Source organism: Perca flavescens, chromosome 17 (assembly GCF_004354835.1).
Source record: "Perca flavescens isolate YP-PL-M2 chromosome 17, PFLA_1.0, whole genome shotgun sequence".
Classification (NCBI taxonomy): domain Eukaryota; kingdom Metazoa; phylum Chordata; class Actinopteri; order Perciformes; family Percidae; genus Perca; species Perca flavescens.
This window is the reverse complement of record NC_041347.1, coordinates 18115363-18141191: the sequence shown is the minus strand read 5'-3', so window position 1 is coordinate 18141191 and position 25829 is coordinate 18115363. Positions and strand designations below refer to the sequence as shown.

General features: G+C 41.0%; 1 protein-coding gene across 3 annotated transcripts in view; it reads right to left on the bottom strand.

The window, feature by feature from the left end:
* Positions 1–25829, bottom strand: part of marchf8 (membrane-associated ring finger (C3HC4) 8) — a 90822-nt gene that overhangs the window by 22889 nt on the left and 42104 nt on the right. For 2 of the 3 annotated variants that reach the window (XM_028603488.1, XM_028603489.1), the window contains exon 3: positions 1998–2048. In XM_028603488.1, the coding sequence (XP_028459289.1) occupies positions 1998–2048 (51 nt within the window). Of the gene's footprint in view, positions 1–1997; positions 2049–20941; positions 21244–25829 lie in introns of those variants that run through there. The other variant, XM_028603490.1, reaches the window with a different exon arrangement.

Here is a 25829-nt window from a genome sequence, read left to right as displayed (position 1 = left end):
ACTCCATTAAACACACATTTGTCAGGAATGGTGGTCTACATAGGACATTCAATGACAATGCACAGTGTCTAGAAACTACTAACTAATTAAATCCACCCCTCCATTTACGCATGAGATACCTGGCACTATGATTATTGGCTATTTTGTGTGTGTGTGTGTGTGTGTGTGTGTGTGTGTGTGTGTGTGTGTAAAAAGCAGGTGCAACAAGAGACACACTTACGACTCCAGACTTTTCTGATGTGACTAAACTATCAATCGTTACCATTATATATTCAGTTGTACTATTCAACCTAGACTAAATGTTGACTAAAAACCAGAACGTTCTTGAGCATGTTTAAATTAATCGGTTTTACCTATTTTAAGCCCCAACAAGCTATTGAACCAAAATATCCTGCCACAGCAGCTCCAGTCTGATACGGCTGTCTCCACTGACACAAAACAAAACCCTGTTGGAAACCATTAAAAAAAAAAATTACATTTTGGGAAATCGCCTATTTACGCTCATATCTGTCTGGTCTGCCTACAAGCATCTCTAAAGCTCACTAATAACATGATGAATCTTCTTTCTTTAATCTCTCTAAAAGAAAAAGTGTAAAAACTTAAAATCATAGTTTTACATGATGTTATGCGCATGATTATTTTATCAGCTACCACCCACAGGCAATTTACATAGAGGTAATTACTTAGCATTCCACATAACTCAATCACATGAGCAAGTCCATAATCCTTATATCACTGTTTTGTATTTGTACTTTAAAAGTTCTTACCCAACTTGAGTTGGAAACATTTGATATCGCAGACGTACGCCCTGGTTCAACTTTGTACTCACTGCAGTTGTGCACACAACACACCCTTACAAAACAATGGACGACTGTTGTGAACATTTTGGGTCTGTTCACATTTGGTTTCACTATGGAATCAGTAGTATTGATCACTAGAGGGGAAATTTAGGTGTCGCAGCAGCGCAATCACTGAAATAAGTATAGATGAATAGAGAAGAGTAAAAGTAAAGTACTCATTGTTCAGCTGTATTGCAAAGAAAAATGTGAATAATAATAATAATAATAATAATAATAATAATAATAATAATGATTCTGCATATTAAATACACATTAAAATATACTGTATTAAATACAATAGATGACTCAGGCCATGATCAGGTGGATGAAGGTACTAATGTGTACAGTCTACACATGAAAGCCTTCCTGGTTTCAGCACATCTATTATCTGCCATCAAATTGAAATAAAAGCTAAATATGAGTTCAATTAAATAAATCAATAATGTGAGCCAGTTTATGTAAAGTGGTCAGTGTTTGTTTTACTGAGGCCATACAGTATACACATCTCTAGTCAGAGGGGCACACGGTCTTAGAAAACAGTATATTTATATTTCACCATATATGTGACCCTGAAAATGATTGTTGCTATATTCGTCCCTCAGGTGCAAAACCTTCCATCCCTCACGTTTTAAGAGTAACTGGCGTGGGGATCAAACATTATTGCAGGAGTGGTCCCATGGTGATGTAGTGACCCTGACACCTATTAGCACAAGTAAAGGGTTTATCCTTATAAGAGGCTCAGGAGAAAAAGGATTTAAACCCTGGAGTCAGATTCAATGCAGGGTGTAGCTTTGCCTGAGAAAGCGAAGAAGAGAACAGGGAGGAAGGAAGGGAGAAAATGGAGAAAGACAAGAGTAACAGAGAAACATCCTGTCTGACAAAGAGCAACAGTGAGCTGAGAAGCTCTGTTGAAAGCCATGTCTACTATCTGGAGATCTCTTGATCAGGGGGGGAAGCTCTGATTGGGTGATGTGATTCGAGAGAGGCAGGTTATCAGCTACTTTCACTCCACTCTGTGTCTGTCTCTGCTGTCAATCTCTGCTTACCTCCAAAGCTCACATCACTGCCATCCTCCTGTCTTTATATTCTTGCGCTTTTCTCTCTCTGTGGCGGAGGAATGCCACACATCATTAATTAAACAAAATTCCATTTGCTCACCTTTGATATATTGCTGGACCTGCTTGCAGAATGACCCAGAGGCTTTTCATTCTGTAAAAGAGGAGAAGAAAGACAGCTCATATCTGCACATGCATTCTGCACAGTGAAAACTCACATATTTACTATTGGCATCACACTAAATGCATAATGAAAGGTGCTGTATTTTATCATTTGAAAAGATAAAAAAAAAATAAATAGAGATTCAGATCCATCACTAGATAAGTGACATTTTGACCTGCTTGTGGCACTATAGTAAACATCAGGGGTTCACCAAAGTCCGTAGGATTTGTCCTCCTTGCAACATGAAGGTCTGAAGAAAATGTCATGCCAATCCATACAATAGTTGAGATATTTCAATTTGGACAAAAGCGGTGGACTGACCAACAGACCAACATTGCCATGCCTAGAGCCATGCTGCTAGCATGTATACAAATTACAATGACAAGCATAATTATACTCATAATGAAAAAGGTTTTTATGGTGTAGATATGATAATATGAATAAAGAATTATATAGCAGGAATAGGAAGGACTGATTCATGGTTTGTCTCCTAACGAGCACAGCAAAGCTACATTTCTCAGCGGCTGAGCCTAAGCCGTTTGGCCTCTTAAGTTGGTAAACAAAGTTCTGCTGGTGTGAGACGAAAGGAGGACAAGCCGATTACATAACACATCCGTCCAAACTCCAAATCAAATGGTGTCAGAATATGTGTATCATTACCCAGGGAGCGAAACAGGCCAATACTGTCAGCACTCCACACAGTCCAGTATTGTTCTGAGGCTGTAATGATCCTCGATTCCCACTAAGTGTTCTCGGCTTGCATCTGAGACTTGGATAAACAGCCACTGGGGTGTTGTACTGCCTTCAGTATTGGTATTTAAGCATTGCGTGGTTTCTTAATGAGTAATCAATCATAGTTACATAATGCCGAGTTCACACCAGCTCTGACAGGGCTGTGGTGCTTTGGGTGCAAACAAATCTTTGTGAAGATAAATCAACTCCGTTTATACACTGTACATATACAGTAGAAGCATGGCCAGATTAAACTGTTAGGGGAAAACATTTCCTCCAAGCTACAATCACATACAGTGCACACAGCAGACCACACATGGAAGTAGAAGAAGATTTATTTATTTATATTAGGACAATGCACATTAATCAACATTTCTGTAAATGCGCCAGTGTTAGCCAGTCGGCTAATTTTCCACTGTAGTCCTAGTTGCAAGTCTGGAAGAGTATTTATTAGAAGGATAAAGATCAATCATCTCATTTTCACGGGGTTCCTTAAAACAATTATACAGAAAATAAACACAAAACATTCACACAACACACCCAAGCCTAACTACTCCAACACATCTCCAAAAATTTATAAAATAAAAATATATACACATAAGTAAATACACTAAGTTTGCATATATCCCAAATGTGCTACTATTTACAGTATATGCACAAACATGTGCCAACAGGAGAAAGGTAAGAAACTAAGAAAAAAAAGAAAAGAAAAAATAAATAAGAAATCAACAGTAATCATATCATGACAAATTAGAAGCAATAGCAGGTTGATTGTAGATAATTAAATAAACCAAATGAAGTAAAATATCTAAGTGAACCGGGCAAGGTGTTCCTTGCATGTCACCCAATGTCTTTGGAGATTCTGGGAACGAAGAAAAAGGAGTACTCAGTATGTCTCAGACTATCTGTTGATCTATATGGGATTAAATGTTGTTTTAAATATGGAAGATAGTTAAAGAAAATGGATTTAACGGCCAGTAAAAATGCCTTTTATACTTAGGTGGTAACTAGTGTCCCAGAAATCAACCAGTATTCCTATGCAGGAATAACAGAACCTGACCCAATATTTCAAGTGTGTCAATTAGTTTGTGATATTTTGATTACATTTCAATGTAATTAAGAATAAGAATATGTGAGCACATGAGAAACTAATGAAGTTGATATTGAACACTGGAACCCTAGAGGTCTGGGGCCAGTTGGTAATCCAGCCTTGCAGAGGACACCAAGACACACACACACGCGCACACACACACACGCACGCACGACGCACGCACGCACGCACGCACGCACGCACGCACGCACGCACACCTTGAACTTTCCTCCTGTTGTTAAGAAAGTGTTACCCTTTGCCATTTTTGTCCACACACACGCTTCTAAATTCTTAATTACTTCAGCGTTTCACTCTTGTCCTCGTCATGACTAGTTGTCATGGTGATAGAGGACCACTGTGTGCGCCAAGTCTCTATCACTCTCTGCTTCCTTCCATCTCAATCCTTATTTTCCTCCTGTCTCACTAACTCCTGAGGACATTTATTTAGACACAGACACACACAGACACAGACACACACACACACGCACACAGCTGAACTCACATCCAACGTACAAATTATTGGCCTTTGAACTACTGTCACACACTCAGTCTTACTAGGAGCAAAGGGCCAATCATTTGTGGTCAGGGCAGAGAGTGCAATTAAACACATCTTACGTCTCCCTTCAAATTTTCTTAGTCAACTGGTCACAGAGCAATAGCAAAAGTGTTCATTATCTGATAAGGCAAAGAGCTGACATTTTATCAGAAAAAAAACACAATTCTGAATTAACAACTATACGCAATTTCCTATCACTTTGATAAAATAAAATGCCATCTGCAGCGTGTGGCCATTATCTTCAATCTCAAACTGTATTCATCTCCCGTTTTAATCTGCCAACCTCCTGTGAGATGCACTTCCTAGCTGATGAATTGACGGCTTGGATTCACATGCAAAAATATAGAAATGAGGACAAAAACAAAACAAAAAAAAAGTCTAGTAAAACATCACCAGGGATTTTGCAGATATAACTCTCCTACTCCGTACTAGTGGATTAAAGTGAAGCAGTTCTCCTTCATTTCCATGTTATTACTTCTTCAATGCCTTTAATACAATATCATACAATGATAACTACAGCTCTCAACGGGTGCAATTTGGGCAGCAAATCTATTGTCAGATTGTCGAAGAAGATCAAAATGTAGTTTTTTTTTCTTTTTTTTTTTTTTTTTTTTTTACAGGAGATGACAGACAGGGATAACAAGTACTGCAAAAGAATAGAACAAATTGATGATCCTTCCCCTCAATCCTCCTTTCTTGGTAAAAAATGGAGTAACAAGCAGATATGCCCAGACAGAGGGTTTCCGGGAAAATAACAAGGCCACAAATGGACCAATGACTTTCATAGACAGCAGTGATTAGAGCAGAGAGGCTGCAGACAGATGACAAAAGATGAGAAAGGAAATAGATCAACACCATTTCCATGCGTCCTCTCTTTCTTTCTAACCCGGTTTCTCTAAAATTCCTCTCAGACTGTGCAACCTGTAAAAGCTCTGGGAGTCACCTTCACTGCTGCCATGACTGTAGACTATAAAGAGCCTTATTCTCTGAGCTCATGCATAATTCTGATAAAGAAGGGTTCAGGTTTCACACACCGCTGTGTCCGTCTTTCTCCACCTCCTCTGTGGGTGCGTTTGCAGCCCCAGCCTTTGATAACACAACTTTCAGACTGGACTCAAGGCTTGTAAGAAAATGAAGCAAGAGAGTATAACAGAAGAGGAGAGGTCATAGTCAGAGGGATTGCTGTGTCTTTCAGGGCTCTGTTCTTGGCCCACAGGGGGGAGGGCTCAGCTCATTTTTATGCAGAAATCAAAAAAGATAAAACCTCAAAAAGGCAGGGTTGAATTCACATAGTTTTATCCTCAACCAAACTTTTTCAATATAAGGGTTGAATACACCATCTTAGCTGTCTTTGATGATTGGGGAGTAGATTATATACACAGGCTAGAACTGAAACAATTCAGTCAATTTTAATCAATTGGCCACCATTTTTATAATCAATTAATTGTTTCAGTTGTTTAATCAAGCACTCAAGCAATCAATACCAAATATTCTAATTATTTGTTATTTCCCACAGCCCGATATGACATATTCTCATAGCTCGTTTTGTCCGACCAACAGTCGTAATAGAGATATTCCATTTACTAATATGACGAAGACAGCATAAAATCCTCACATTGAAGAAGCTGTACCAGTTTTTATTTTATTTATCAGATTTTACATGAAAACACTTAATGTGACCAAAAGAATGTAAATGATTGTGGAATATGAAAGTAAAATATATGATCAAATACTGCTGTAGGACTGATTGTGAAAACAGTAAAAACACTGAAAAGAGCCGTAAACTTTGAAAATTACATAAACCAGCCTAAGGTTAATCTCTCTTCTTTTGTTGAAAAACTAGAATTCGAGAAATTCATCTTGCTACTAGATTCTTCCTCCTGGCTTCTGCACCATTTCACACCAGCATCATAAAGTATGTTTGTGTTTGAGGTCAACAGCTTCTCAGAATACAAACCTGAGATCTACCGTCAGCGAGGCTGCTTACTGCACCATCTGTGCTTGTCTAAACCACGACCCAACACAGGCATGAAATCGGATTTCACATGTTAGGCCTCACAAATGAGAGATGCTTGTTAAACGTGCAACCCTTCACCTAGTACATTTGTCATGAGGTTGGTGCAGAGTTTGTGATTGATTGTTACGGACTATGCATTACATATTGGATTTTTTAAATTATTTTGTTGTATCCATTTTCCTAAACTGGCTCCATCTATTTTGACTTCTCTTTACTTCCCTGGAGTATCTTTAACCATCCCTCAGAGGACATGCCTGGACTTGTCTGGACATCTGCTCTCCAATGGAGAGAGTGATAGTGACTGAGACACTCCTAGAAAGCCTAACGCCACGAGTTTGTTTTTCCAGCTGTGAATAAGCAACCCTAGTGCTCCTTTACAACAAAATTTTAGATGCAGTGCATTATCGTCTGTTAAGGCTTCAATCAGTGGAAAAAAATCAACCATCAGATCTCATCATTGCCAGCAACATGTTAAAGCCAACATTTATGTTGCCTGGAATACTCTGACCACCCGTAAAGAATCACAAATATAAACAATCAACTACAACATGCTCCAAGCTTGGAAAAGAAAGAACATCAACCTTCTTCAAGTCACTGCAGAAATATAATGGAATCATTGTGTGATTTTGGAATCACACAGAGGAAGAAAATAGTGCTTTTAGACTTATAATTGGTGGGATGTGTGAAAGCATCTATTTTCAGGGTGCCAAGAGGCAGAACATTGATTATGGGCGATCAATGGCATTTTAACAGATGTCCTGGAAAACACAATATTCAACAATGGCACCTCTGTACAGGAAATGCAAAATACATCAGGTTTTCTTACAATAAGCAGCTCCTTGCTGTGCGTCCCAGACACTGACAGAGAGTGGTTTAATGTGACAGATATACGGTTGAAAAAGGGCCAAAGACTTCACTTTATCATCTCTCATACAAATAGCTAACATCGTAAAAAGACTAGGAGGGTGTGACAGAGATTGTAAAGACAGAGGAAGAGACATCAAGTAAGAGACAGAGAAGTCAAATGAATGATAGCTATCAGACAGTGGTAATGAGGGGAATGTCAAAGGAATTAAATCAGGGAAATTAATGGGAGGGAGGTCTTTCTTTTCCTTTGTTCTTTCTCTGGAAATTCCCTACATGTATAAGTGACCTTTACAAGCTGCTTAACTCTTCATTCAACAGACTGTTATTATTTCATAATCATCACAGTTAAATGTCCAGCAGCTTACTGTACCTACACCTTTGTCTATGCATACTGTAGTGTGTTGAACATTTACCACCAACTGCTCCACCAACTTATATTACTATGAATATTAGACATGTATGTATCAATAAATTAGACTAACTCATCTTCAGTCACAGGAAGAATGGACGTTATACTGTATAACTGAAACCTTAGGAATTTGGTCTCTCCCTACCTGTTAAAGCAGTTGGCAGTCAATAGATCATTGAAAACGTAATGTCCAAAAGAATCACAAGGATCTAACATAACTAAATTATTATTTTTTTTAATTAGGTGGACAATCTGTAAAACGAGGCATGGGTGTTTAAGGATTAAAGGAAACTACAAATAAAAAATAAATACAGTAGATACACTGTCCTAATATAAACATATGATAGGAACAATAAGAATGCATGTAATCTCACACAATGCATGTAGAATTTAAATATTTGTTACCAACAAGTGAAAACACCTGTCCAGGTGAACAGTAGGGGTGGGGGAAAGAAATTATATATTTTTCGTGGCAATACTGTATCGATACACAGATGCCAAGTATGGATCTTTTATGATATGTGTTGGTCAGTCTGTCTGCTTGACAATCCCATTTTGCAGCAATAAAATGGAAGTGAGATGAGCAGACAGAGAAATGTATATTTTTAGATAAAACAGATGTTGCTAAAATTGTCCTTTGGGGAGATCATTTGAAATTGAGAAAAATTTGAAGTTGGAAAAAAGGTAATACATTGCAATATATCGCAGAATATTGCAATATGTTTAAAATCGCAATAATATCGTATTGTGACATAAGTATCGTGATGATATCGCATCGTGAGGCCTCTGGTGATTCCCACCCCTAGTGAACAGGGCCTTTCACTAATTGTTGAGAGAACTGGATTTAATACAGATACAGTAGAATATTATTTGATGTAAGGTTGTCTTTCTATTTGTTGGAAATCAATAAACCAAGCTAACTTTTTGGAAAATCCCATTCCCTAGTGAGGGATGTGTGCTTTCTGAAATTGTGAAGTAGATGAAATGGTCAATTTCATGTCAGCTTTCACTTCACATGAAACCATTAAACGGCTTTACACTGCACTTTCACTTTCACACTGACTGCAGCATTTTGTGGGTTCTGGTGTCAGTAAAACACAAATGCAGCGATGTAGTGCAGCAGATTAATGGCATATTTCAAGAGAATCGCTCAAATTGGTATAAAAACCATGAAATTTGGCACAGATACTCTCTAAGTGTCACTTTTTGGGAAAAAGGCGTTGGCCACCCAAAAATTCTATTCAAATTTCTGTTAAATGCTCATTATGTCAATTATTCAAACAGTGATGTAGGCATAACATTTTGTGAAAATAGTCTCTTAAGAATGTTTTTTGGAAAACTGTGCTTGTCCCTCAAAAATTCAAGATGGCAACCATTTTTCAAGATGGCCACCATTTCTCTTGAATCCTTACATACATTTTTCAAATGGTGATGCTATCATCAAATTTGGTACAAATATTCTTCAAGGAACATTCTGTTATTGGGCCATTTAAGACCAAAGGCATTCTATTCTTTCAGGCCTTTACAGGTTGTGATACTGTATCAGCCTTTCGCAAAAACATAGGCAAAAGCCTGGCAAACCTGGGACATTTTCCCTGAGGCCTCTCTCATCTTTAGCAAACTAAGTCAATACCCTCCTGTTCTGACTGATAGTGACCTGGAGATCCTTGAGAAGTTTGTGGTCCGGCTGCATGACCAATCAAGCACAGCTGTTAGTAGAGATGAGGCTAGACTTGACATGTTTGCCCAAAAGCAGAGGCCATATGAAGCCATTCCTCCAACAAGAGCAGCTCTGCTTCAACACAACAAGCTGTGAACAACTAGCCAAGTGTGGCTGCAAATCAGAGTGCTGTGGAAGATGCAAATGTTTTAGGTTGGGTTTCACTTGCACAGAACTGTGCAATTGCAAATGTGAATAAAAAAGTAAGTAGCCTTGCGGTGGGTCGAGAGCAGATTTCCTGATTCTGGACCCTGATGTACACCTTCCTGGATATGTTGCCCCCAATACAACACTTGCTGACTGCCAAGCAGGGAGGCATTGGCTACTATTTTTAACACAGTCTTTATTATGACTTGGCAGGGTACAACCTCTCAATTTCAGGTTGGACACTTTAACCACAAGGGCTTAGAGTTGGTAAAAATGTGAATAGAACTTATGTTTTTTTTTTCAATCCTTCCTTTTATCGCAGTCCCAACAGAGTACACTATTAAAGCAACACCCACCTTGAAAAATTAATCTTGAATTTTTGCGATTGCCTTTTTCTAAAAGTATGGCCGTTAGAGTATTTTTGCTAACATGCATGTGTGCATACTACCTAAATGACGGTAATCTTGGAAAAGGTCTCCATCTTGAATTTTTTAATGGTCATCCAATTTTTCCAAAAAGTGGCCTTAACGGAGTATTTGTGGCATATTCTCTGTATCACTATTTGGAAACCGTGGCAATGAACATAGGACAGGAATGGCAGCCATCTTGAAAAATGGTTTCCATCCTGAATTTTTACTGGCCACTTCCTTTTTCTAACAGTGGCCCTTCCTCTCTGTGGACTGCACCTTGCCGTGGTGGAGAGGCTTGTGTACTCCAATGAACCTGAGAGCTATGCCGGTGGGGCTTTTATATCCCTGGCAAGTTTAACTAACCGGACAGGTCAAAGGAGAGGAGGCAGACAAAGCAGACATTATGACTATTTGACAGAAATGGTGGCCATCTTGAAAATGGTCACCATCCTGAATTTTTGAGTGGCACATACCTTTTTCCAAAAGAGTGTTCCTTGAAGAGTATTTCTGCCTAATTTTATGCTTGCATCACCATTTGAACAATTGAAATAATTAATATTCGACAGGAACGGTGGCCATCTTTAAAAATGGTGTCCATCTTGAATTTTTGAGGGACAAGCATCTTTTTCCATAAACATGTCCTTTACAGAGTATTTGTATCAAATGTTATGCTTGGATCACTGTTTGAATAATTGATATAATAAGCATTGAATAGCAATAAGCATATTGAATTTTTGAGTGGCCAACAACTTTTTCCAAAATAGTGTCCCTTAGAGTGTATTAGAGATGGCCCGATACCACTTTTTTGCTTCCCAATACCGATTCCGATACCAGAACTTGCGTATCGGCCGATACAGAGTACCGATCCGATACCAGAGTGTCATAAATTTCATTATGTTTTAACAACTGTATACTACTATCCCTGTATGGATGTGATAGGATTTCTATCTTTGTTGTCGGTCTGGCTCAGGTTAAACTCTTTGTGAAACATGAACAAACACAAACAATGAATGCCCCAGAACTTTCTTTTATTCTCCAGTTTGACAGTCAGTTATAAACGGAAAAAGAACATAAATAAAAATACTTTAATGTAGATTTTCTTTAGGGCTTTATTACGTGGTATCGGATCGGTGCATAAACTCCAGTACTTCCCGATACCGATACCAGCGTTTTAGGCAGTATCGGTATCGATACTGGTATCGGTACATCTCTAGAGTGTATCTGTGCCAAATTTCATGCTTGCATACCAAAGTGAACGATTTTTTTACTAATCTGCTGCACTAATGCACGTATAGCCTACATATTTAATTCAAGTTGCCAAAGTCTACTTTAAAATGAGCACCACGATAAAAATGTTTATGAAATGATTTCTGCAGAAACACCACCACACTAAAGCAGACAACCATAACCACTTTGTTTTCAGTTAAACACAATAAAGCTGAAGATAAACAGACACTAGATTGACAGGGGAGGGAGTAAAGCTTGTGCATCTACAGGTATGACAACAGAAAGCCTGTGGCAGACTGCACAAGGCAGTGTTTAGCTTTCCCTAAAATATGATATATGGCGTAAGCACACCATGATCTGCTTAAGGCCGATCCTTCTGCCAAATGCAGATAAAAAAAATTAGGCCATGCTGCTTTTCTTTTTTCTTCTTCCTTTTTTATTTATTTATTTTTAAATGCACAAGTTGCTGCAGACAAGCACACACAACATTTCCTTCCCAGACAGAGAAAACAGATTCCTCCACATAATCTTAGCGCCTCAGAGAAATCTCCCAAATCACATAAATCAAACGCCAGTAGGAATGCACCAAATCCAGATTTTTGGGGTTCGAATCCACTGGTTAAGATTCTGCCAAATCCGAATCCTACTCCCATCCTCAGTCCATTAACACAGTAAATACATTAATGAAGTAAACAACGTCCACAGCCTCTAAAATAGTCAAATGTAACAATTCACACGCTCTTTTCACATCGTAGGAAAGCACGTCGCTATCGCCAGATGAGTGACAATTTTGTTTGGCAAATTTTCACTAACCAGTGTATGATGAAGGAATGTTGGGTAGGTGAAATTAGAAAGCTAACGTTAGCTAACGGCAGCAGCCGGCCGTTCGGTCGCTCCACTCCCACCGTAGGGAGACTCATTTACTGAGAGAACAGCTGACAGCCCGGGAGAAGCACTGTCTGGTTAACACAAGTTTTTAGCTATGACGGTTTTGGCAGTGGCGATGTGTGTTGTTTGGGGTCCTTGCCGCCGCGGGACAGGTCGGCATTGCGTGTTGGGCGTGTGGCTCACTTTGGGTCGCTTTCTTTTGGCTGGGGGTGCTGTCAGGCGGCACTCTTTCCATTTCCATTTTCACTTTCTCACAGCCTACTGCATTGAACGCTCCACCTACGTAAACACCTTCTCGTAATCAACGGCGGCATCATTACTTCGACCAGTGCAGCGTGCGTAGTGCAAGTGTAGGGTTCTTGGGCAACTTTTATCCACGCTTTCTATGTATAGCTTTATAAGAGAGGTCATCGAGAATCGTACATTTATAGACACTTATCACTCGTTCTAGGTTCTAGTCTCTGCCATTTTTGTGAGTCGCTTCTGAAGCTTTTCAACAGTGTAGTACGACGTCCGCTGGGGGCGTATTGCGTATCACGGAGCTGATTTCAACTGCCAGTGTGAAGGCGGCGTTAATGCCAGCGATGTCAAGTAGGCCACTGAAAACACACTTAAGCCCTATTTGCTCGGAATAAGTATTATCTAGGGACCTCGTGTGAATTATACATTACCCACCCACGTCTGATTTTCATCTGGCGCATTCGAACGGGATAAGCGAAGCCTGTGATTTTACTCGAATTTACTGACATTAAGCAACAGTAGAAACATGGGTGTGGGTAGCTCTGCTACGTGTGTTTGTGTGTGGTCAGATCTCAAGGACACACACAATCTCAACCGGGTAGTCCGTCATCGTCCGAACTGCAACCTCTCCTTTTTCTTTCTCTCACTTTTTTCTCCGGGTGGTGTCAAGCAGGGTCCGGTTAGATGGATAAAACAAAACATTTCACCAGGTTAAAAGCCCCCTCGCTTGATTGTGCATTATTTTTGATAAGCTATTGCTTGTACTTGGCTTTCTCTTTCTGCAAATTGTATATGATGTATAGCGACATGACTCAGCACCCAAAACACTGTCAAAACACTCCAACGCACCCTCCATTCTTCGCGAAAGATGGGTAAAAAGGCGCAAAAGAAGGAAATAGGTACCTTGAAAAAAACAAAAAAGCCCCGTCAAATCCTGGACAAATCAGAGATGCCGATTCGCATGGGACTAATATTATCACAGGACCTCCGCGAAATATGGTAGGTCATTTGCGGGGGAATTATTACTTTACAAATTACAGACATGACCGATTTGCACGGGATTAAGATCACAGACAACCTCCGCAATTATTACAAATGACTGGAGGTCACCAGGTAATACTTATCCCGTGCGAATAGGGCTATGGTCTGAAAATACAGCTGACATGCACTAAAATGCACACATACATAGTAAATATTGCATTGATTAGCTCCTCCCCCTGCAGAGGTTCCAGGAACACATCCTTGCAGCAAGAGAGATATCAAACCTCCACAACAAAGAGTCCCTTGAGAAAAGAAAGTTGACATTTAAGTGTTTTTTCTCTTTCAATGTCCAGTGGCCACTTCAGGAGGAAATGCAGGAGGGGGCAGCTGGGCAGGAGAGCGTCAGCAGATGTGAAATCTCAACTATGCACAGTAACAACCATCAGTAAAAAGCTTGGCTGACCACAGACGTCTAGCCAGACCCAGGATGACTGTCTAGGGAAGGGAAAGGAGACTGATATGCTACAGAGATGTCAAGCATTTTGTTTAGATTCCAACAAAGCTATTGAACATTTGTCTAACGTGGAAGTCTTATTTGAGGGTATATTCTTTTTATACAAGAGGCATTAGCTCAGCAAAACAACAGCCTCACAGTGTCAGCCTGCAGCAACTGTGAGTGTGTTTCAGTGTGTATCATAAAACCACATCAAACTGACATGTAAAGCGAGACTGCAGGGGAGGCACGAAACACCCCCATACTCTGTGTTTGCGCACAGCATTTGTTTGCGTGTGAAAAAGCATGTCTGTCTGTGCTCTCATGGGCAGGATGTGAGCTTCTTCTTCGGCATAATTACATCAGTATGTCCAAACAGGATATGGAAGAGGAGAGACCGTGACCACCACATTCAGTGCAGGGCCATGTGGACAGTGACCTATTCCGGCTGTGCATCTATGAAGGCTATATGGCAGTATTATAGATGCACTACCAGAGTCTAATCTAACAATAATGAGAGCTACAGTAGGAAAGTACCACAGGAACATGAAGGAGAATGGAAAGATTACAGTACCACTAGGGTGTGATTGCTTGATAAAGAGAGTAAGAGATCCAAATATATGGTAAAGTATGTATGCCCCTTACCCTCACATTTCCTCATTAGATGCACTTGGGGTCAGGCTGTTCTTCCCAATGACATAAGTAATTATTTATGACTTGTGGGAAAAAGTCAAACTACAGATAATTAGTTCAGCACAGTGCCTCCTATTATATTAGCTCCGTTATTAGTGTGTGAACCCTCAGTCCCCTTTTCATATAATCCTTCAATAACTCACAGAAACAATGAAATGCTTACAGATGGCCAAGTGGTCACCTTCGTATAGAGGAACGAGTGAATTATTGATCAAGATTCATATTAAATGACAAAAAAAAAAACTTCAGTTAAGAAGGGACTCGCAGAAAAAATTCTGGCAACACTGCTCACTCAGTAACATTAATAAAACTGGTTGTGCTTTTGGATAGGGGTGCGCCAGTCAGATACTCAGGATTGGTATCAATCCGAACTTGGCCAAAATTAACAAAAAAAAGAGAAACCTTTTTGCCCCAACATGAACATATTAGAAATAAACAAATGACATTGTGTACAGGCTAATATTGAACCAACTAAAATGCTAAGGAATGTAAACAAAGACTTTTAGTGCAAACTGCATGACACAAACCTTTAACAATAAACTTGGTGACTGCCCTGTTGTCAACATTGAACTAATAGAGAACTAACTTAAGTGCAAAGGAATGTAATTGAATTGCCTTGTTGCTGAAAGGTGCTGTAGAAATAAAGTGGCCTTGCCTTACAACCTCAGCCTGTCAGTCAGTCACCAGGGCATAGAAACCACTGTTGTGCCTGCTTGTCTCAGAGGAAATATGAACATCAACAGCACCGCGACCGCTTTCACCTCGCCATTAATGTATCGCAGGAAACGTTATTTACGTGAAGTTTTGAAAAACTGTAACCACACTTGAAACCACTTTATTGACATTGCCATAACTCATTGTGACTTCAACAAAACTGCAGAGCCAACGTAGTTTGCTCGAGTTCGCCGCACTGAGTTTGTCCGCACCTCTGCGTGCGTGCGTGCGTGCGCGCGCGCGTCAGAGCTACGCTCTCGGGCAATATTAGGGGTGGCACGGTTGACAAAACCCACGGTTCGGTTCGTATCACAGTTTTAGGGTCACGTTTTTCAGTTCTTGTTATTTTTTCTTTTACATTTTTAAACATTTCAGAAGTATACTTCAGCATATGATATATAGCTTAATTATCCACAATGTAGGATACAGTATTAAAAAGTAGTTATATCATGTAATCATGCACAAACTGAATTTGACTTGACTTTAAGCACATTATTGGGACCATCTCTGAGGAAAGCTAGGTGGGATTTTGATACAGCAAGAGGGAAGACATTGATGATTTCAACATGCTTTTTATTTATTTGGCAGAAAAAAGGAGAATGTGTATTGCCATCTACAGGAAGTTATGTGCCTTTTTAGCACACAAAGACAAATATTACAGAATATCAATTGAAATAACTTGCATTTATCAAATTGCCAACTTCAATGTAGCTCTTACAAAAATGTTATTTAAAAGAAAAGGAGAGGAACTCTTAAAGCTCTGTCTTTTGAATAAGTCAGAATACATAAAATACAGTATATAAAATGTATAGTTCTTTAAAAATAAAAATGAAACTTGTTTTGGGGAGAATACAATTACTCTAGGCGGAGTTTTCCTAGTAACCTTACCAAAAAGGCTCAGGATGCTGTAAATGTTGGTATAATATGAAAATGGCTGGTGGATTTAAGACAAAAAATAATATATTAAATGAATCAAATTTGAACATGTCTGTCAGTGGCTTGTTGATCTAAAATTGTTAGTTAATTTCCTATCCTGGCCTGGGCCGGGACACACATTCATACGGTTTGATAAAGTACTTATTGGACTTGTCCACACCTCTTCTTTCGCACTAAAGGGAAACCCACTGCGGTCACATACGGGCACCTGACGGGCACAAGGCTACATTGCACATGCATCAAACAGTGCGATGCACACACGCTCCGAAGACAAGTGGACCGTACGGTTCGGCTGTTTTTTCATTAACCGTGTCACCCCTAGTCAATATGCAGAGAGGACAGATAAGCTTGCGCTTACGCGCTCTCAGGTAACGAAATTTGGTACCGTTTGATTCAAAGTGAATCAGTGCCACACGGGTGGCAGTTGACGGACCAGACCCACATACTCACAAGCCCCTGTACATTGGAGTTTACCCCGGTGGACGAGAGGGTCGCCTCCCTGTGCCTGCGGGTTGTGGGGGGGAAAACTCTGACCGTTTGTGCATATGCACCAAACTAAAGTTCGGAGTATTCGGCCTTCTTGGAGACCTTGAATGGAGTCCTGAATGGGGCTCCAGTGGGGGACACCATAGTTCTGCTGTGGGACTTCAACGCGCACGTGGGCAATAATGGAGACTCATGGAAAGGCGTGACTGGGAGGAACGGCTCCCTGATCTAAACCCGAGTGGATATTTGTTGTTTGACTTCTGTGCTAGTCAATGATTGTCTATAACAAACACCATGTTCGAACATAGGGATGCTCAGAAGTGTACTTGGTACCAGAGCACCCTAGGCCAAAAGGTCAATGATCGATTTTATAATCGTTTCATCTGATCTGAGGCCATATGTTTTGGACACTCGGGTGAAGAGAGGGGCGGAGCTGTCAACCAATCACCATCTGGTGGTGAGTTGGGTCAGGAGGTGGGGGAAGACTCTGGACAGACCTGGTAAGCCCAAACGGGTAGTGCGGGTAAATTGGGAACGTCTGGAGGAGGCCCCTGTCTGACAGACTTTCAACTCACACCTCCGGCAAAGCTTTTCATGCATCCCTGTGGAGGCTGGGGGCATTGATCCAGAGTGGACAATGTTCAAAGTTTCCATTGCTGAAGCTGCGGTGGGGAGCTGTGGTCTTAGGTGCCTCAAGGGACGGTAACCCACGAACACCGTGGTGGACACCGGTGGTCAGGGAAGCTGTCCGACTGAAGGAGTCTTTCCGGGATATGTTATCCCAGAGGACTCTGGAGGCAGTTGCAAGGTACCGAAGGGCCAGAAGGGCTGCAGCCTCTGCCGTGAAAGAGGCAAAGCAGCGGGTGTGGGAGAAGTTCAGAGAAGACATGGAGAAGGACTTTCGGTCGGCACCAAGGTGTTTCTGGAAAACAGTTCGCCACCTCAGGAGGGGGAAGCGGGTAACCATCCAAGTTACTGTGTACAGTAAGGATGGGACACTGTTGACCTCAACTGAGGTGGTAATAGGGCGGTGGAAGGAGCACTTTGAGGAACTCTCAAATCCGACTAATACGCCTTCTAAGTTAAAAGGCAGATATGGAGGATGATGGGGGATTGGTGTCGATTTCCCTGGGGGAAGTCGCTGAGGTAGTCAAACAACTCCACAGTGGCAAAGCCCCGGGGTTTGATGAGATTGGTCCAGAAATGCTGAAATCTCTGGGTGTAGAGGGCCTGTCTTGGTTGACACGCCTCTTGGAAGTCTGGGACAGTGCCAAAGGAGTGGCAGACCGGGGTGGTGGTTCCCCTGTTCAAAAGGAGGGATCAGAGGGTGTGTGCCAATTACAGGGGTATCACACTTCTCAGCCTCCCTGGTAAAGTCTACTTCAAGGTGCTGGAAAGCAGGGTTCGGCCAATAGTCGAAGAGAGCTTGAGCCCTTCTTATAGCTAGCAGCAGCTGCTTAGAGAAGCATTAGCTCTGGCACACTCTAGAAATATGAACACCCTATCTGAAGTGTAGGAACATTTGAAACAAGTTCCTCTTTAAAAAATAAATAAAATATTCAGCATTCAGCGTGCTGAATACTAACTGCATGAGTTCTCAGCACTGTTGGATGTTAAAACCACGAAAGTTTTTTTAAAAAGTGAACTCTTTCCGAGGAAAAACAATGACGAGAACACTGTTAATGGAGGTGCTTCTGTGGGCATATTGCATACCCCACTGAGTGAAACCACGATAGGGCTGCAGGAAAACCATCTATAAATCTGGAACTCTCTGTGTGTCCCCCCACACATGCGCAGTACGTGCAAGCATTCTGTCCTCTGCATATTGGCAGAGAGTGGGGCTCCAACACATGCAGAGGTGCGGACAGTGCAGAGGTGCGGACAGAGCAAAGCTACGTCGCCTCAGCAGTTTGTTTGAGTCACGGCTATGCTGGTAAAGTGGTTGCAAAGTGTAGTTAGACATTGGGTACTGGAACTGAATTTCAGGTACCAGTAAAAATGTGCACAGTACCCAACCCTACCTGCCGGGCCACATAGTTACGTGCTGTAGCGGCTTCTCCGGCAGGCTGAGCCAGGCTCCCTCCTTCCCCTGCCCACATCGCTGCCTACATGGATGTGCGACGGCTAGACAGAACAAAAGGGGACATGCCGAATCTCTACATGAGCCGCAGCTGAGCTGCGACTGAGTGAACCGCGCTTAGTTATATAAAGTTGTGAGGAAAAAATTCTGGAAACCAAGTAATCCGCCCTCTCTGAACAGGCACGCACTCAAAACGGGCACTGCACTAGTATATCACAAACTCCTGCCTTTCTGTCTGCTCCTGTCCGGTCACATCTCATTCTTTCCTCCCTCCTCTCTCATTTCACCCTCTGCCCTCACCTCCTCCCTTCTCCAACAGGTTTTAAGCTCTGCCATGACATGTGACTGCATTAATCTTCCCCCCCCCCCAGCTGCAGATTTGACACAAAGCTCTGTGATTTGGTGCATCAGTCGATGATGTGATATGCTAAGCTGTAGACCCGAGAGGGGAAAATGTATTAATATCAGGTCACTCTGCCACTAAGGCCTTGTGTGTTTCTGTGTGCACCCATTAGCAGACAATCACACTCCACACAGTGCGTTTACATGCACTGCAGGTTAAGTGAATTACCAGGTTATGCCAGTTCTCCCCGTATACATGAGTGGGGAAGAATGGGAAGAATGACGTGTGTAACTCTACCTCCGGTATAGCAGGTGTAGCTCTGGCAACGCACAACAGAATAATAAGGCTTTTTCTTCCGGTTGATCTATGTGAAAATTACACCGACTGGCCAATAAATTAGTCAAATTTAACAACTTAATGTTTCATTCACACACTCCTGTAATAGCGTAGGAAAGCACAGGGCCCACGCCAGATAAGTTAGCCGGCGGTCGCATCGGGGTAGTCTGTCCCTCCACTTCTTTGCCGGACACCGCGTTGGACAATCTGTTTAGCCGTCTCCCGGTGTCCGCTGCTCGGCGGATGGACCGTAGGCTGCCGCTGCTGTTGATCTGAGCAATGCTGTTTTGTTGCATCATAGCAACAGGTTGCACTGACGGATTATTTCAGAGTCAAATCCACTCCAGCAGAGTAGGGAGGGGCAGTACGAAGCATGCGCAGATGCTTAACCAGACCATACTCCGGTTATAATAGTAATACCCCGGTTACTAAAGGAGTTCTCTAGGTCTGTTAACTGGGTTATGAGAACTCTGATTTTAACTGGGGTAAGGTGTATACATGGCGTTTGAGAAACTGGGGTATTGCCTTAACTCAAATATATTCGTTTTTTTAAACTGCATGTAAAACGTTGCCCTTTCACACCAGAAGTAGAGTTGTGTGCCAGAGCACATGAGCAAAAAGACAATAGAAAAAAACTCAAGATGACAAAGCAGATGGGTTGGTGAGTTCATGTGCGCTGAATCTGACCAGATATGGCATTTTAGAATGTCCTGTACTTTAGCAATCTATCACTGTGACAACACGCCAATAGCCTGAAGAGATTAAAAACAAGAATACTCATGGGGTGTTCAAGTTCACGAGTCACATACAGTATTTCTGTGCATCCCCACACATCCCGAACAAAGGGCAGAGGAACAGGAGTAAGTGGGTCAACCTTTCACACTGAAGAGGTGGCAGATGCTCCTCTGAACCACAAAAAAAACAAACATGTACAATAATGTCATGCATGCACGCCCAGGCACATGCACTGACTGCAAAAATCTACTTCCAATTAATAGCACAGAATACACAAAGACACATGCAGATATGGATCTTTGCAAAACAAATATAATGTAAACATTCATAACCTCAGAAATTACTGTGATATGGACACTTCTGCTTGACAGGAGGGACAGACAACCATTTCTTACTATCTCTGCTCATTTTGCATCTCTCTCTCTCATAGAAAGAACCACACATTCCTGGCAACTCTTTCATCTCTCGGCTACTGCAGCAGAAGAGCTCTGCCATCACCACGGAGACAGAAGGCCTCACCATAACAACCACTGAATGGAAAAAGCAATGAGCCCCTTTCCTTTCAATGCCATCTTCTTTTCTTCATACACGCCTTCTATAGGATTGACTATGCATCTAGATATGATGTAAAGCTATGTTTTTTTTTTTAAAACATGATGTAGAGCCTACATCCTGCAGCGTTAAAAATAATCACAACAATGACAACATCGACATCAGCACCATCAAACAACACAAGAGAGAAACATCCACAAGAGCAACACAATCAAGAACAAAATATCTGTACCTGAATCTTCATTTTCCAACAGGAATTCATGTCTGGATCCTGAAGCCACCTCACCTCTCTCTCTTTCACACACACCCTTACGCAGACAATGGTTCCTCAGGGAGGTTACATGCCCCCTCTGTAAATCCTCGAGGTGAGCCGAGACGGAGAACGAACGAAAGAGAAAGAGAGAGAGAGAGCGAGAGAGAGAGGAAACCAATACGGAAGTGGAGCTACAGCAGCACAGCACGGAAACAAAGAGAGACACAGGAAAAGATAGGGAGAGAAATGGCAGAGGGAGGGAGAACAAGCAGCTGCCCTACATTTTCTTCACACACAAAAACAGAGGGCAGAGCTGCTGCTGCTACTTGTCCAGGCTTGCCACACACACACACACACACACACACACACACACACACACACACACACACACACACACACACACACACACACACACACACACACACACACACACACACACACACACACACACACACACACACACACACACACACACACACACACACACACACACACAAATCTCATTGGCCGAGCAACCACTTCCTCCAGCTGATCTTGTTGAGGTGGGGGAGGGGCAAATTGTTGAATCATTCATGAGAGGGAGGTGGTGTCCTTTAAATAGACTCCCTCTGCTCTGCACACTGAGCTTAACTTTAAAGTACCTTTCCCTAACCCTACTTAAGCCTGTCCTGCAACACCCACCCACCCATGTTTTAAGACAATGAGTCAGCCACCTTGCCCACCAATCAGAGAGGCCGTTACTGCTGGCTCCACCAATCCCCAGCAGGAACAGAGGGACACAAGGTGGAGCAGAGATAAGTATTAAGTAATTTATTACACACATCCTCACAGCTGTATTCAAGGGTAAAGTAACCGCACAGCATAATCACTCAAATAATGAGCAATACTACAGGCCATTACAGGCTGAAGTCCACAAATAAACTAACCAATTAAACCTTTTAATACAGCTATAATTCACTTAGGGTAATGATGCTTGTTTGTTAAGAAAGTAAGATATGGTGTTTGGTGTTTTAAGCCCCCAACATAGTCTTCCAGGCAGCACTGGAAGGCACTAAGATTAGGCAATGGTTAGGGTTAGGGTTAAGGTTAGGTGCCTTAAAGTCGACGGTCGCAGTCCTGCTTTGACGTCAGCGTTGGGGGCTTAAAACACAGATAAGGAGCAAGATTCTACCAACTTTTGATGGATAGGAATGTTTGCTATGAAGGAAAGAGATAAACATCAAACTGTGTGTTAATTGCAGCCGTCTATGTTAAACACACTGAAACGTGAACATTCCCTGGCCACGAGCACATGTCACATACAGTATGTACAGGCACGTGAAGAAACCATTCAGACCCCTGGGTTATTGTGGAGTATAAAGTAATGTTTTTTTTTTACAGTATTGACCTTGTTTGAAGGGTCAATATTGATGATAAAAAACAACTTTGGATTCATAGAATGCTCAATAAGGACTGTGATATGAAAGTCATCTTATAATTTTTGCTTGTCCTTGATGAGGTCACTATTCTCTGGTGACAATGGATAATCTTTTATTTGACATTTTGACAGCTGATGTTTTTTTCCAGGTCATTCTGCTTCGATTTATGTTATTTATAGCCAAAGACAGATGAAGCAGTGAGAGTTACTGTTTTCTATCTACACACTTCCATTTGATAATGAGCTGAGCAGCACTTTACTTTTATTGAGTAACACTGCTTGAACGGCTTTGGCCTCTAAATGCAGTCTTACAGCAGGTCCACTGGCTTGTGGACTTTGGCCAGCAATAATAATAATAATAATAATAATAATAATCTTTTCACTGTAAGTCTCGTTTCCGGTTACAGTTCATTTATGATGAAAAATTACAGTTTCAGAAACATTTAAAAGTTATATATAGTCACTTTAAAAAAGTTCAACTGAGCTCCAACTCAACATTATTGAAATGCTATTCAGTAACACTTATCAGTAATATGATAAAACACTTTGTGCATCATGGGTAATTTAACTTTTTTTGTTTGTAATTCTTCTGTACCATTTTGAATGCAGAACTTTTACTTGTAATGGAATAGATTTAAATGCATTGTTGTTACTTTCAGTAAAGCATCTTAATATTTTTTCCACAATTGATGACTCTCTTTCCCCAAAACCAATTCCAATACCTCTGCTGATACAGATTCCCAATCTAATATCAATGCTCTCTTTTCCCTAAATGTTAAATGCCTTATGTATACAATAGGGCTGGGCAATATATCGATATCGTAATATGAGACTAGATATTGTCTTGGATTTTGGATATCGTAATATCGTGATGTGGTGTCTTTTACTGGTTTTAAAGGCTGCATTACAGTAAAGTGATGTCATTTTCTAAACTTACCAGACTGTTCTAGCTGTTCTATGATTTGCTTTTTCCCCACTTAGACATTATGTCCAAATTACTGATGATTATTTATCAAACATCTAAGTGTGAAGTTTTTTTGTTAAAGCACCAATTGTCAACCCTAGAATATCGACGCAATATCAATAGAGGTATATGATCAAGAATATCGTGATATCTGATTTTCTCCCTATCGCCCAGCCCTAGTATACAACATTACTTACAACTTATTGGATAATGTTTGACTTAATGAATGCAACGGATAGTCAAAACACTGAATGTTTCAAAGACATTGACAAGGAAACTGTATTTGATGTGGAACAGCCTTGTCTGACCAATAACCAATCTGCCTTACAGGATCAGTATCGGCAGCGATACAGATCCAGACGATCTTTGAAACTCTACTCTACACAAAATTCTCTCTCTGGTATTCGAGCATGCCATTTTCTCTGGTGTACTTCAAAATCATAAGCTCATGAGCTAAACGAGAGCTGGTACAAACCCCGGCAGTTTGTGGTTGTAAATGAACAGTGTGAAATTGGACCCAGGCAGCAGCTAAGTGATGAAGCAACAGTTAGCAAAAAGAGAGCAAATGAGCTACTGATTTACCCGAGTGAGGAGGTTTGTATAACTGGGTTCTGAATCCATTCAGAATGACATGGTTTCTAAAGGTAAAGAAATGTGTCCAATCTTGTCGCTTCAGCAACAATAATTTGCATGTTTGAAGACAAATGAATAGGATTTAGCCATCAAGGGAACAAAGCAGGACAAAAAAAGCAGAGATTGTTAAGCCGAGGTGAGAACATGCTATAACTACAGATGATGCCAGTTTAGCTTTCCGGTCGCTCAGCCAGCTAAGCACATAATGAGCTGATGAGCTTTTAGCACAGGTTGACAGCACCACTGCAGGGCTTTCTAATGTATAGCTACGGAAAAGGTGGGTTATTGAGAACAGCAGTTGGACCGATCACCGCCCCTGTCAGAAAATATCAATCACAGCTTAAGTATAACAGTCTGATTTTAAGGCAGGAAAGCGGAGCCGTACAAACTCAGAGACCTGAGAGGAGAGGAGGTGAAATATTTGAAAGTTGGATGGAGGGGTAAAGACAGAAATTTTAGGTAAAGTGTGAAGGGACAGAGAAAGAAGGAAAGAGAAAACTGACAGTCTGATTTCTACTGAGGGAGAAACATGTAAGATATCCCACAGGGCGTGAAATTGAGCTGTAATAGCCTTCTCAGTTCATATTCAAATACAGTCATGCATACTGATAACTACAACACTACAGCTTGTCTGCCTGCTGCACATTTCAATCAAATCTACCTCAAATTAAGAGAATTAGATGACGGGAGAGAGACGGAAATAAAGAAGGAGAGAGATGGTCCATGAGAAAAATCAAAAAACTCTTCGGAAATTATTCATTATTATTTCAAGCAGTTTTACTTGTTTAATATTCTGTAAAATGTTGAATAACTGCACAGGGATCCTTTGCTACTTATCTGCTGTAACTGTATACAACGCTTTGATCTGGAGCTTTGCTTTTCATTTACATATCACTGTGTAATGCAGCGGAGGATGGTTTCTGAGCCTCGTGTATTCATGGTACATAATCTGCAGACCAAAATACACAAGCAGAAACATTGAGTGGGCCGTCTCTGCAGCAGCACAACCACGGCACAATGCCAGAAATTCACCGTCCCAAAATAACAAGGGGGTGACTGAAGTAGCTTTATTGATTTGTGGCTCTCCTCACCACCCACTGTCCTCTTGCCCAATATCTCACCATCTCTTTAATATTGACACCCAATGGACACATCCATCTTGACCTGTGAAAGCCGATGAATTTGTAGAATGGGGATGAGAGTACTTCAGCGGGGAACTGGACTGTGGAGTGTGCCAGTATATGCACCCAATTACTGTATTTAACAGACACAATATAGGAATTCACACTGGTGGCAAGATGACACACATGCAAACCATAACTAAAGCTGAAGGAGGGAATCATGACAATATGGAGCTGCACGTTTACAATTCCCCATGGAAATTTCACAATAAATGATTCATCAAAGCAGAAGAGTGGGGAGTTTAATCAAGCTGATGAAACACTGCACAACTCAAAGATGAATTATAATCTTGATTTGGCCAACTAATTTTGAAGTCCAGAAAGATAGAGGTGTGCTCAAAGGGTAACTTTGAGGATGTACAAATGTGTAACTAGCTTCAGGCACTCATGTGTATGTAAAAGTTACAATAATAACAAAATCTGCATGGCCTATTCATGGGGGAAATTGAAAAAAAGAGCTTTGCTATATAAATAGATTTTAAAAAATTATTTGAATTGTGTAAAACATGGGGATATCAAGAGTGTAATTCCCCCAAACCCAAACTTTATTAGCCAAAGTTTTGTACGCATGTACTGTATTATCCATGAGAAAAAAATAAAAACTAGATAGATTGTGCTCACATGATGCATATTCTAAAATCCTAATAAAGTTGTGCAGTATTTAATCTTATT